This window comes from Episyrphus balteatus, chromosome 3 (genome assembly GCF_945859705.1).
Source record: "Episyrphus balteatus chromosome 3, idEpiBalt1.1, whole genome shotgun sequence".
NCBI lineage: Eukaryota > Metazoa > Arthropoda > Insecta > Diptera > Syrphidae > Episyrphus > Episyrphus balteatus.
Genome location: NC_079136.1, coordinates 30,395,022 through 30,407,263, shown reverse-complemented (window position 1 = coordinate 30,407,263; position 12,242 = coordinate 30,395,022). Strand labels below are relative to the sequence as shown.

The 12,242-nt window shown below is 30.1% G+C and overlaps 1 protein-coding gene across 1 annotated transcript; it reads right to left on the bottom strand.

The window, feature by feature from the left end:
- Nucleotides 1-393: 393 nt before the first annotated feature.
- LOC129914903 (uncharacterized) lies at nt 394-7,774 on the bottom strand. The gene is made up of 5 exons (XM_055994351.1): nt 6,805-7,774; nt 1,841-1,976; nt 1,569-1,763; nt 1,236-1,498; nt 394-868 (listed from the first exon to the last, which is right to left on the bottom strand). The coding sequence occupies exons 2-5, from the start codon at nt 1,955-1,957 to the stop codon at nt 394-396; spliced, it is 1,050 nt and encodes a 349-aa protein (XP_055850326.1). The 5' UTR covers nt 1,958-1,976; nt 6,805-7,774.
- Between the last annotated feature and the right edge of the window lie 4,468 nt (nt 7,775-12,242).

Genomic DNA, 12,242 nt, shown 5'->3' with positions numbered 1-12,242 from the left:
AATATTTTAATTTATTTTCATTGTTTGATAATTTTGAAAATAAAGTGCAAATCTTTTAAATTTTTGTATCATTTCATTTTGGAAATGCCGTGGCACAATAAAGTCTGCACTATCCTCAAAAATATGTCACGGGCAATAAACTTTCTTATATTAAATAGATTCCTTCAGAAAGTTCATGTTCGTGAATATTTAATAATCTAATACTCTAATACTCTAATACTTTTTTTTCTTAGTAAAAATTATTGACTCACTTCCCCAGACTCCCTTACCTATCTCATACTTTTTTAAATGAATAACAGAAATCGTCGTTTTTTTTTTCAAATAAATTTCACAAAAAAAGCTGATCGCACAAATAAAACTAAAATGTCTTTTTAAAATTGATTGTTTTTAAATTTACCTTTTATCATCTGCGCCAGCTTTGCCATTCTCCAAAAACTTCTTCAACTCATATCTTCTATTCGAATTAATGTCTCTTGCAAAATCACTTTCACTTAATTTATCCTCGTTCATTGTGCAATTATCCGTCTTAATATAATTTAACAAATCATGGATTTTTCTGTTGATAACACTTTTGTTATGTTGTTTAACTTCAACACTTTCACTCTCACACTCGCAATGATTTCCTTTTAAACTTGACAGTTTTGCCTTCATCGTTGTTGTCGTTGTTGTTGGTGTCAGTGTCGGTTGAGTAAATCCTTTATCACCACTTCCGGCGGCAGCAACAGAAAGATTCTTGTGTATTGTTGTTGAGCTTGTTGTATCCACATCTGATGATGCACTACCACAAAACATTCGATTTATCCGAGAGACTTCATCTGACTGATTCTGCAGCAGGAATTGAGTCTCATGTAAACAGAAGTGATTCGACCTATAAAAATAGAAAAAAATACATATAAATGTAATGGAAACATGAGGAGAAAAGACTGGTAATTAGATGTCTGCCAGACGATGATCGTTTTTTGTTTTCTTTGTTGTTGTTGGTTTTTAATTCCACTTTTTTTATTTCTTAATGTTTACTTCATTTGTAATGGAATGATACTAAAAAAAGAACACATCATTCAGGGATTCATGTGTATGAGCAATCAATTCGGTATTTTCAAGTCTACCCTCAGAAGAAGGGCGTGATTGATAATGTCACGCAATGAAACTTCATTCTCTGTTTTAATTGTTTTTTTTTTAAGGCATTGCTAAGTGATTGTCTTAAAGTTATAATTGGAGCTCTGAGGGTTACTTACCTTTCGTTATTCTCACGAACTGAAAACGCTCTAAGATCATTTTCAGAGAGTCCAGTTCTGTTGAGGATCCTTGCCGTTCCATGAACTATAGGAATTTGAACAGCTTTGTTTTTTTTCGATCTGACCAATGAACTGCAACTATGGCTACCCTGCAACGGCCTCTTTACAATTCCATCTTTTTGTTTGCCAACTTTTGATCCAATCGACAAACTATCAACTAAAGCTGTGATCCATTCCATATAAGTTTTATTATCATCACATCGCTATCAAATAAAATTATATTTTTTTTTTAATTTCATTAAAATCAAGTTAAATTTCCTTTTTAATAATTACAAATATAAAGACACTTTCTGAGGTCGTTTGTATTGCAAAACGATATCCACCCAAAGGACGTACAACAGTTCCTGGAACTAAATTCAAAACATCTTTGAATGAAACCAACTTCTTGTCGTAATCCTCTTTTGATGGATATGAAAGTAAAAGCTGGTTTTGCAAAACAAACCACATTTTGCGCCAGCCTCCAACTTTCTGTTTAAAAAAAAAATAAATATATATTTTTTTTTTCATTTCTCGTTTATCTAGGATTTTTGTGATTCAAAACTTACAGTTCTCTTTTTCTTCAAGTATCCAACTAATTTTACTTGACTTGGATGCAGACTACTACTTGTTTGTTCTTCAACAATATTTGCTCCATGGTTATTCAGCTTAATGAATTTTTGCATGTTGATCCAATTTCAGGTGCTTAAAGGATAAGAAATGAGTATAAAAAGTTATTTTTCTTTTTTAAGGCAATTTTTTTCACGGTAAATGAAGTTATAAAGAATCAAACAACAAACAAAAAAGAAAGAAAGAAAGAAATAACTTTATAGTGTTTCGTTTTTCGTTTGTTTCCTGCAAAGAGCCTTTTTGGCGCATTTCAACATTGAAATAGTTTTTTTTTTGTGGCGACAGAAAATGAGAAATTGGATCAAATTTATATAATAGCATTTCTCTTTAAAGCTTGTCAATCTGATTGAATAAATTTATTAGAAAATACAGACATTCATAAAGTTATCTCACGTTTTGCGCCAATTGAATGGAATAGTTGAGAAATTTTAAAACAAAAGCTGACATTTTTATTTAATGTCTTTTTCAATTGGGTTTAACGCTGTTGATTGTTGAAAATGCATTCTTTAAAGTTACTTTATGATTATAAGGTGATACTTTTCAATCAATCAGATAAAAAATAATTTAAAAAAATAAATTTGTTTTCCTGAATTTTTTAAATAAAAAAATATAGGTACATAAATAACAAAATGACACCATTATTTCTAAGCTCTTCACTTTTGCAACAGTTAATGATGATTGGAATGACAATCATGAGAACCTCAAACCTAAGCACGAAATTAATTAATTAATACTAAACAATAACCAGCTTATGAACATAATAATGTAACACGCGCCACTGAACGTGCATGATTAAACAGAGGCAACTCAAACAAAGTTGATTTTTGTTTTCATCAAACAAATATGAATGCAATTTTACCTACTTGTTAATTTAAAAAATTTAATTAAAAACTAAATGCAAGCAAAAAAATGTTTGATTTGCGGCATTCATATAGGTTTTATAAATATAGATTAATTAATGATTTTGTTGGTTGTTGCTTTTTTTCATTAGAGCCAAGGACCTCATGAAAACAATCTATTAGGTGTCAGTTATCTTTTTTTTTTGCTTTTCACTGAAGTGCCATAAAGTTATTTCAAAACTTTCCACTTAAAAAAGGTTAAAAAACTAGTTTTTTTTAATATCTTAGAACGTATTCGACGGAATCGACTCGTTTGGTTCTTAGATAGACCGATGAACATTTTTCGATCTGATGAGAATAATTTGTAACAGTTAAATTTCAAAAAGGAAAGAGTTGACTAGTAGGTTTTTAATGAGCATGGTATTATGCCTAATCTCATGATTATCAAATTCAAGCACAAGCTTTAAAGCAGTTTTTTTTTGTATTAGAAGTGTTATTTTTTGAGTGACAAAAATATTTTATTAAACGTTCTTTTTCAACTTTGGTAAGGTAAGCAGTACTTTTGACATAGGTATTTGAAGCATTTACAAAAGAGTTGAAGTTGACGCTCCATATTGTGAAAAAAAAAACGAAGAACTTAACATCGAGATCAGATATTTTTTACATTTCCATTGAAATTTCTTTGCCGCCGGGTACTTTTATTTTTATTTCTTCATTACAAAAATTTAATATTAATAATATATGAAGCATAATAAGCGTTCGTTGATAAGTCTGCTTCTACACGAAGACGCAAGGCGTAGAAATTATCTTTAAATTTCCTTTTGATTTTCGTTTCGGTGCGTCGCGCGCTTCTACACGTAGTATTTTTTTGAGGACGCAAATTTGACAGCTATTTTCTTTGGTTATATTTTGTTCTTGTTTTCGTATGATGACTTCTACAGGAAGACGTAGACGCACAAGATGCACATAAAGAACAAGGGAGATAGAAAGATTGATTTCTCCTTTGCTCTTATGTGCATCTTGTGTAGAAAAAAAAAACACCAAAATCTACAAAAAAAACAAACAACTCCAGTGGGGTCTATGTGCAACGAAAACTTTTTGAATAAATTAAAAACGTTACTATACACGCAAATGATACACAAGAACAAGATCAAAAAGAAACGTCAAAAATAGTGACAAAATTTTTTACCGGAGACTCACGGTAGAAAATCTTCCTTCCCTTTTTTTCGAACTTTGTTTCTCTCTTCCTCTTATGTGCGTCTCGCGCTTTGCGTCTTCGTGTAGAAGCGCACTTAGTTTTACTTTTGGTATATTTTTCATTACGCTTCTGATCGGGGTTTTCAGCCTAATTGAATCACACCCTTAGTTTGATAATTGTAAAATAAAAATATCCCATCACGCAGTAAAAAAATGGGATTTTTTTGCTATGTGGCACAGGATTTATTTTGTTATTGATGAAGAACACTGGCTGAAAATTTTTTTTATTCGGTTTTCAATTTCATTTTGGAAAAAGTGAAGAATTAACCGAAAAAATGGAAGAAATATATCTGGCGGAATATAATACAATAGAAAATATATTGATAATGGTTGTTTTTGTTAATAACAATTGAGTTTGTGTGAGCAAATCGGTGTAAATCTGACTAAAAATGTGGAGTAAATCCGGGGTACTCCGTAGTACTAAAATTACGCCAGAGTAATTTTTTTTTACACTTATGTGGCGTCAAAGAACACAAAACCTTCAAAAGTGCAAAAATAAGTACTAAAAGGGTACTCTCATTGGAGTGAAAGAAAACGACATAAAACTTATACAATCACACACTCTATTTTAAAAGATTTTGTATGTTTTGTTTTGGTTATTTTAAAAAGCTAATCAAAACATTTAATACTTTGCCGTCCAAAATAACAATCGAGCACTCATTTTATAGGAAAAAAATTCTGACGAAGTACTCGTAACTAAGTAAACTATCTTACAAATCATTCCTTAAGAGTTTTAATTATACCCAGATTTAGCCAAGTAAGGCTCTTCTTCATTCTTGCGAACTTAAAAAAAGTTCGCAGGCAAAAAAATTTTTTTTTTTGCAGGGCAGCTATCGTGTTTTTGACGAATATTTAAAAAAAGTTTTAATGCACTCATTTCGCATTGATTTTTTTTTCACTGCAATACAAAAATTTTTGCAACTAACATTTATTTTTAATTCAAATATTTTCCAGCTGAAATAACTTGATCCTTTATCGATATAGATTGTACATCAGAGAGTAATTTTCGTTAATTTATAACTACACATTATTAAATTTGTGTATTTCTTGTTCAACCACTTACCACCCTATTCATAAACGTTGCATAACTTTATACAACTGTTTAAATTTAGAATATGTGATCAAGAACCTTGTTTAGTGTTGTCTTATAGCTGTCAAACTAATACACAAGAGAAGATTATTATCTTAACAGCGAATAATGTGATATTTTTTTCTTTGTTAAATAAAGCATATTTCCAACGATTTGAAGAAAGTTCAACAGTGACTATAAGTAGACAAAAATCTAATGAATATGACTATTAGTTTTTAATAATTTATAAATACAATTTTTGAAGGAAAACAAAAGGGAGCGTATCGGAATCCCGCTTTTTAAAATCCCGTTTTTCGAAAATCCCGAAAAAAAAGTTTCAAAATCGCGTTTACTAAAATACCGCTTTTTTAAATCCCGTTTTCTGAAATCCCGCATTTTAAAATCCCGTCAAATCCCGAAAATCCCATTTGCGTTGTAAAGCCCACACAATATGTACCTTCAACACATTATGAAAACCGTATTTCTTTTATAAAAACATAAAATGATTAAAGCCTTAAATTGAGTTCACAAATAAAAGAAATTTCATTTATTTAAATATCAAAATTGTTAAAATACATCCAAATATAAGTTGAAATATATTTAAATGAAATTACTTTTGATTATGTAGTGTGTACTTAATGTTGTGATCATTTTATGTTATTATTAATCTATGGGATTATCACGATTTGATTGTTCTTCTGAAACTTTAAAGTAAATATTAGTTTGTTAATTGATTTCTTTTGAGTATCACATTCCTTACTTTTTCTTATTTTTTTCTAAAAATAAATTCTTTGTTATACATGAAATCAAATAGCAAACATTTTTTTCGTGTTCAGAATCATTTATAAAGATGTTTTTGAACTTAAAAAAAGACAAAGATGTCAATGGAAAAATATTTTTTACATATCGCACGTTGAGACGGTAATTGTCACAACTCAAAAAACACGATTTTTTAGGAGAAGTAAAAAAAGAAAATCATAAAACTAAATTTAGACCAAAACAGATGAATTTGGTAACCAAACTTCTACTCTCTAGCAACGACGGATTGTCCCAACAAATTTTTTTTATAAAAATAAAATAGTGAAAAATTAATTAAATTTATTAACTGTTATTTGGCGGAGTAAAGTGGGAACAAGCTTAATGAGTTCAAAACACCTTCTCATACCTTTTGACCCTGACTGTGACATTATTAACAAATTAACTTTATCTAAAATATCACCTTCACTGAAATTAAAAAGCTTCCCAAATAGGTATGACCAATTAAGTGTGTAACGTTGTTATAGCTCGGAGATTCGACAGGCAGGATGGCTTTTTAATAGCTAGATTCGCGGTTTGTATCCATTATCCAGTTCTATTTCTTACTTAAACTTACCTAAATACTTGTAAAAATTAAGATTTCAAGTTTTCACTACTTTAATTAATTTTGGTTTTAAACACATTCTTAATTGAATATAAGCAATTAAGATTTTCTATTAGATTATTCTGTTTAATAAATAAAAATAAGTATTTTTTTTTTCATTTAACAGAGTTTATTGGAAGCATATAAAATTTCTCATGGCAAATTTCATTGTTTAAATTTAATTAAAATAACAGCTCGTAAATAATTATCTTTGGGACAATAATTTTTTTATTTTATTTTTTTGTTTTATTAAAAATGAAAGTTTTTCAAATTTAAAAACTTTAAGAGTCACCATAATGATACACAACACAAGATTAAAATCATCATTTAATTACATACCAACTATGTACTCTGAAATAGGTTTGGTGTCAGGAAAATTTTCACACGTATCCAAAATTTTAAATACACTTGATTATCCAACTCAAACTATACTACAGAATATCCACACAACGAACGCTAACGGCTACCGGCGCGAGCAGCGCGGCGGTAAAATAATTATGATTGTGTTTATTTTTTTTAAGATAATTCCCGTCACCATGACAGCTTTTTAATGTTTAAATGCGCACTAGTTGGAGTACCACAATGGTATGTTAGTGAAACCCAAACCACACTCCGCCATACGTTTCGCATGAGCTGTTTTGTAAAGGCTTTTTGTAGGTTATAACTTTATATACAACTTAAAAAACAGTGACGCTATTTCATTTTAAAACCACCACGGCACCATCAACCGACCGTCCGTTGTTGGATCACCAAACTGAGTATACCTTCATATATGTACAAAATTTTTAATAAATCTACAAAATTTGCATAGAAAGTGAATTTGATATGCAATAAAAACGGACAGGAAAAGCTTCAACACTAAAAAACACTTTCTTTCGAAACTGGAATTTTGTTTGGGGACTTTGTCATTAATTACACAAGGGCAGTTAAAATTTTTAATTACCCTATCACCACAGCTTATAATCACTATGAAGACCTTCTAACGTGTGACTAAAACGGTTTTCAAAAGAACTTTTTTTTTCAGATATTTTTATTAGTTTTTGAACAAAACTTGATCTCGAATTCTCGAACGTACCAATTCTTAGATCGCACACAACGCACTGGCGTTCAAACGAGTTAATTTTTAAAATGAATTTCCGAAAAGGAAGTCCGCACGTACGATCATTAAAATTATGTGTGGATCGCCGACGACGACGACGACAACGCTGATGTATTCACCTGTTGGTTATGAAGTTATCTGGTGGATGGCGTCAGCGCTGAGGGCACTGTTAAAATAAAAAAGTATCTAGGTACTTGGAACGTTGGAGCTCTTGTAACCGTATCACTAAAATAAAAATGCATGAGGAGCGGTGGCCTCAAAGTTGTTGTCGTCTTTTTCCACAAGTTTATTTATTCGTTAATCGTTCAAATAAGGGGGCAGTATTTGGTTTGAAGAATGGATTATACTTACTTTGTATTTTTGTGGGGGGTAAACGAAATTAAGAAGTACTTGATTGCAAAAATCGTACGACGAGAATTTGAAAAAAAAAATTAATTAAATTGTTGGCACATGAAATATGCATGAAAGTAAGCTCGGTTTAAATAGTCCTGCTAGCATTGGTGATAAGGTGATTGCTCCTTACTTTTGCTGGTTCGTATTCCAAGAGAGATTGGAAACTTTTTGGGGAATTGTGAATTGCCTAAATAGAAAAACGTTGAGAAAACCCCAACGTTTTCTCGCATTACTGAAAATCAGTCAACAGCACAAATCAGTAAGGCGATTTAGTTCAAACCTGGTAGTTTTTGAAATATTATTTAAAAATCCAAAAGTGTGTTTTTTGAAAATTTTCTTAAATTTTAAGATTAAACTTAAACGCTCTTTTATAAAAATTTTCGTTGAAACCGGATTAGTCTTGTATAGTTATTCATAAATCGAAAAAACTGTTCTATGACAGGTACCGTTAATACCTCTACAAAAAATATTTTTTTTATTTCAAAACTTGGCTCTTATGTGTAATACTTCACACAAAAATTTTAATCAATATCGTTAGAGCCGTTTTTGAAAAAAATTAACTTTTCTATTTCCGTTATATCGCAGGTACCGTTAGTTTTGGTCATAAAAATAAAATTACAATTTCCCCTCTAGGGAATCACCCAAAACTGCTTAATACCAAGTTTGAATAAAATCACTTCACTCGTTTAGACTGCAGCTCCAGATAGAGACAGACACACAGACAGACAGAATTGCCGGACCCACTTTTTTGGCATTCTCCATCATCGTAATGTCACGTAAAATTATTATCTCGAGTTCGATTTTTTTTTACGAATCTTAAACTTGCCCTATAGTACCTATATCGCAAGTAAAAATTTAAAGATGAATTTTAAGAATTCTGTAAATTTCAAAATCGTTAAAACAGTTTTAAATGCATGATTGCAACCAAGTTTTAGGGTCTTCTGTAAATACTTTTTTACCGGAGCACAGTAGTGCCTTATTTGCCGTGAAAAAGTCGTTTGTATGGCCATTTCTTAATAAAAGTCATAAAGTTTGATAACCTGAAGGATATTTATATGATTTTTATAAAGATCATTCCCTTTAACAAAACCAATTTGAAATTTGTAACATTTTCACTATAAAATAATGCTAACTGATATATTTTTTAGTACTGCATGTTCAAAAAAAAATTAAAGTAAACATGAACTATGTTGAATAGTATACTAATGGGATATGCAAAAAAAAATCCTCCAGATAGCATGGAAAAAGCATAAAAAATTTTGAAAACGTGGTTTGATAACTAACCACCAAGACTGAAAGAGTTTAACCAAAGATCGAGTACTTTCTCGATATAAATTAAGCTACATTATTACTTAAATTATTTTTATTGTTTCAAAAAAGAAAAATCTTTTAAAACCTTTATTCTCTCCGCTATTTGGTTTTTTTTTCGTATTCTTTTTACTTTTTGTCAAGAAATGGTTGTGCAAATTAAATTAATTTATTTTTAACGAAACCTTAACATTGGATTTTTGAGATAGGGGCAAAAATTAGAAGGCAACAACTTCAAAAAATGTTTATTGATAATCTTTTTGATGGGTTTTATGGTTTTTCTAATAGTTCCTATGGCTATAACTGAACGAAATTGAAATGGGACCACATTGCAACTTTTTAATACAAAAAGAATTATCAAAATTGGTTCACTCAGTCCAAAGTTATGAGGTAACAAACATAAAAAAAATACAGGCGAATTGAATACCTCCTCCTTTTTGGAAGTCGTTAAAAATTTAATTTGTTTTTCTTACAAAAAATATAACTGTATGAACATAATTCGACCATTTCTTATAAAAAAAAATTAATGCAAATCGAAAATTTGTTGCATTAAAAAAATGATATTTAAGATAAAATATTTTTGCATAAGAAAAATGCTTAAATTTTTATTTGACATAAATCTTATTTTAGATGAAATATTCAAATTTATAAGAAAAAAGTTAACAAACAATTTTCAGCTTGCATTGAATTTTTTTAAAGCAAAAAGTGCTTGAATTACAATAATATTTTTTATTTTGATTAAAAAATTTTAAGTATGCAATATTTTTTAATTTCAAATGCATTCTGGGTTCAAATACCAAACTATCGAAAGTATAAACTAACCAGTAGCCTCCTATATAGGATATTTATTTTGATCAAAAATAAATAATTTTTTACTTCAGCAAGTTCATACGACAAATTTGACACCTGTGCCAAAAGTGACGAATTATGGGACACACAAAAAAAAAGAACAATACCCCAACTAAAGCATCAAACACAGAAGCGATCACTCTCCAGGGAATCACGGTCTACTACTTTCGTTTGTGGCACTTTGAATTGCGCACCCAAGCGTAGGTTGTGGTTGTAGATGATACCTATTCGCTGCAGTGTGGTGGAACCTTTTTTTTTTTGTTTTGGCTTAATATAGGGTAACTTCGGGCATTATGGCGCACCGGGCATTATGGCGCACCTCTCAACTACCATACTTCCAATACTCGCATTTAAATAAAACCAATGCAGAAACTTTGGCCTTCGTCGAAGACTAGCCTTGTGACGACCGCAGGTCAGTGCTATTATTTTTGTGCCAAACAAAAAAGAAAACAAAAAAAATATACCGGTTCTGGGTTCCAATATAATATCGCTTTGTTTTTGTTTGTGTGTATCTCGGTAAGTATACAGTGCACGTGTTTGTTGTAAAGAGTGAAACGCAGAGTACAGTTTTGGTTTGGTTATATCACTTGTTATATTTTAACTGAAGTAAGAATTGTGTTTAGTTTTTGGAGTTTTGTGAATATGTGTATATTTTGCAATATGGCGCAGATGTAATAAGGGCATTATGGTGCTATATTATACCCGACTGCGCCATAATGCCCTTATGTAAAACTTATTTCAAAAGTAACTCTGCATTTTTTTAAATTTGAAAATAACCTCAATTTAACGTTAATTTTATGAAACTTATTTACAATTATATTTCAGAAATGCTGAATATACGTAAAAAAAGTAAAGGGTTCCGAAGTAAATGGGGTTCGCCATATTGCCCGTACATAGGGCAATATGGTTTTTTTTGGACTATTTTTAATTTAATTTATTTTTTGTTAAAAAGCTTGAATTTTTATTCTTAAATTATTTATTTATGTTACGTTTTTATGAAATTTAATTAAAAAAAATGATTGAAATAAAAATTGTTGTCCGTAGTAAAGTTATTTGAGTTTGTGCTTAGGTATGCCATAATGCCCTAATTTACCCTAGATGAGTAAATCACGAGTACAGGTATTTCAGAGGTATCCACTTGGGAAAAGCTAGTGTCTCTTATGATGTGCAAAGAAGACTAAAATTTATATATTAACTTGCGGTAAGCGTAATCAAAACAAAAAAAAAAAAATTACAAAAGCAGATTTTTTTTTAAGAGAAAAACCAAAACTTCGTTTAGTGAAATTATTTTTATAAGAAAAATGTATATCAATCTTGTGTTTGATGCATATTATATGCAAAATGGCATGCAAGATACGATGCGTATCCAATATTTAATGATATAGAGTAGTTGTCGGACCAAAGTTGTGAAATAAATACCAATTAAAGAAAATTTCTAAATTGTTTTGTTTTCATGATGATATAGCCACTCTATAATGTTTGCTTAAAAATAGTTTTGGTGTTTTCTTTTTCAAACGCTTATTTCGGAATTTGCATTTGATTTGTTGGTATTCACGCTCATTTGAGAAGTAGAAGATCTGTTCGATGCAAAATTTTTAAGGATAACTAACGGAAGCGGTGTTAAGTAAAAATTGTATATAATATGAGAAGCTTTTTTTCCCACCAAAATTAGTAGATTCTAATCAATATTAATTTAACTTGGTAACACCTATCCTAGAGACATCAACTTTTTTACAGCAATTTTCCACTAGTTTTACCTCATAGTGGTAACCGTGCGTCCAGTATTGGGTCATATGGGACGGAAAAAAAGCTGAAAACTCTATGAAAAAGGAGTTCTATGATCTCTTAAACGTCCGATGCAAAAATACCTTGCTCAACAAATTTTAATTCTGTAAGAGTCTTCATATCTTACGATATAGCTCTTTAACTAATAAAATAGTTAGATTACTTACATGGCAATTCTTTACAACCATGCACTTGCATTGAATCCAAAAAGAAAGCTTTTTACTTTGATTAGTTTTTAAAATATTGTTTATAATGTGTAACGTGTTTCCTCTGAACATAACAGAAAGATGATAAAATGATTTATTTAAACAGTTTCATATCTACCTAATGCTCAATACTTTCA